Raw genomic sequence first — 2,264 nt, forward strand, 5'->3', positions numbered from 1 at the left:
ACACGAATTGATAGGTGAAACAACAAACAGCCACCCACAAATAGTCTATAAACAAAGCATCAGGCTGTCTGAGTTCATATGAACAACGGTTAAAGTTACTCGTCGTCAGGCTACAGAAGAATACCATAATTCCTCGGTTCAATTAGGCCTAAGACATCGAGAGTCACGCAGACCTAGATAACAATTCAGGCACAACACATAATTGCGAATAACATGCCTTACCTTAACACAGAATCGACCACAGAGTCCAGCATTTATATTTTTTCTACGAATCTTTGAGTTAACATGTACTAAACATGAGTGGAATTTGCACCGCAGCGCCCCCACACCTTGAGGGTTGAGTGAGATGAATTAATGCATATTCATATTTATTTTAGAACTACAGTAACATCTGATTTCTCTCAACATGGGGACAGGAGAGCTGTCAATCAATAAATTGGAAAAAAAAAGTAACTTGCGTTACTTATTTGAAAAAGTAACTCAGATATTCTCTTGTAAATTAAAAAGTAATGCATTACTTTACTAGCTACTTGAAAAAAAGTAATCTGATTACGTAACTCGCGTTACTTGTAATGCGTTACCCCCAACACTGTGCATGGTTCCCTGAACGGCATGCATGTATTATCAAATGAATACTTCCCATTTAACAGTTTGTATTGGCCATTTGTGTCATTGTCATGAAACAGAATTTGGCTCCTTCTCGGTGATACAATTATGTGGTCATGTATTGTGACCTGGTCAGACATTGAAGAAAGCAACCAGAAATATAATTTATCTCCTGTTTGTGCATAAAAATATGTTGTACAATGTTGTGTGTATAAGTAGTCAATGCATATTTGTCTTTTGGTAGGTATTCAGGGGCCACCTGGTCCATCAGGTCCTGCAGGTAAGCGGCAAGCTTTTGTTTTCAATTAAAAGTTTTTAATATTATTTTGTGATGTCTTTCACATAGCTTTTCATTACAATTCTTTTAGCCTTTTATTTGCAGTTAAGTCATGTGTAATTCATGTTAATATATTAATGCAGTGAATTAAATAAATCTGTCATTATAGGAATTGGAGGTCCAGGTCCTTCCGGTCCACCAGGTTTACCTGGAGAGAGAGGAGAAAAAGGTGATGAGGGACAGCCTGGAATCACCCTCCCTGGATCACCTGGGAGTACAGGTCCACCAGGTTCCCAAGGATTTCCAGGACCTCCTGGTCCCCCAGGAATATTAAATGGCAACACAGAATGTAATCGTGGTCCTCCTGGTCCTCCAGGCCTGCAGGGGGAGCTAGGATTTACAGGAGGAACAGGACAGAAAGGTTTGCTTTTTATTTCATATTAGAAAATAAAATTCTGTATGTACACACATACCTTTGGAAGGTTTGAGGAAATTTGTGTCTAATAATTTCTAATACCAACTGTCTTAGGTCAAAAAGGAGAGACATGTGTCAATTGTTTCACTAATAGAAACCCTGTCCCAGGACCGCCAGGGTTTCCAGGTCCTCCTGGAAATCCAGGTAAGATTAAAGTCAACTTAGGGTGTGTTCACACTTGTCGTGTTTGGTTCAATTAAAACGAACTCTGGTGCAATTGCTCTGTTAGTGCGGTTCATTTGAGTAAGTGTGAACGCTGCCATCCGAACCCTGGTGCACACCAAACAAGCAGACCAAGACCGCTAAAAAGATGGGTCTCAGTCCGCTTCCGAACGAACTCTGGTGCGGTTCGAATTAAATATGAACGCAACATGGACCAAATACTTCTAAATGAACCAAATACAGGATGTAATGACAAGATGCAATGCTATGCGACATGATTTGATGACACGGAACAAGCGGTGTATCCAAAACAAAATGGGCAGAGGGCAAATGTGGAGCAACGAGGCGGAAAAGTGTCTTTTATGAGCTCTTCGTGAATTCGCAGGTGGTAAAAATATAATGATATGTACACGCAACAATGAGCGTGCTTAGTCCAGCAGACGGCATTAAGTGTAAGCGACTTAAAGGTGGGGTAAGCGATTTTTCAAAAACACTTTAGAAAACTGATTCGGGCCACTAACAAAACAAACTTGTAGCCAATCAGCAGTAAGGGGCGTATCTACTCATGATGTGGAGGAGAGAGCGTTCAGTGCACTTGACGGACCAAGCGACAGAAAGATAGAGATGGCGGATAAAAAACGAAAGAGGAAAACGTCTGCGAAACAAAAAAAGGCATAAGGCAAGAAGTAGGACCCGTGTAAATATCGGATCAGCTTTCCAGCGCTGGAGAGAACTCAAGGAGAG

At 40.9% G+C, this 2,264-nt stretch overlaps 1 protein-coding gene across 4 annotated transcripts in view; it reads left to right on the forward strand.

The window, feature by feature from the left end:
• LOC107684952 (collagen alpha-5(IV) chain-like) overlaps window positions 1-2,264 on the forward strand; it is a 56,330-nt gene that overhangs the window by 32,622 nt on the left and 21,444 nt on the right. For all 4 annotated transcript variants that reach the window (XM_016481343.1, XM_016481344.1, XM_016481345.1 and 1 more), the window contains 3 exons: window positions 851-886; window positions 1,053-1,304; window positions 1,413-1,502. In XM_016481343.1, the coding sequence (XP_016336829.1) occupies window positions 851-886; window positions 1,053-1,304; window positions 1,413-1,502 (378 nt within the window). The remainder of the gene's footprint in view (window positions 1-850; window positions 887-1,052; window positions 1,305-1,412; window positions 1,503-2,264) is intronic.

The sequence above is a fragment of the Sinocyclocheilus anshuiensis genome, unplaced genomic scaffold (genome assembly GCF_001515605.1).
Source record: "Sinocyclocheilus anshuiensis isolate Anshui unplaced genomic scaffold, SAMN03320099.WGS_v1.1 scaffold49, whole genome shotgun sequence".
Lineage (NCBI taxonomy): Eukaryota > Metazoa > Chordata > Actinopteri > Cypriniformes > Cyprinidae > Sinocyclocheilus > Sinocyclocheilus anshuiensis.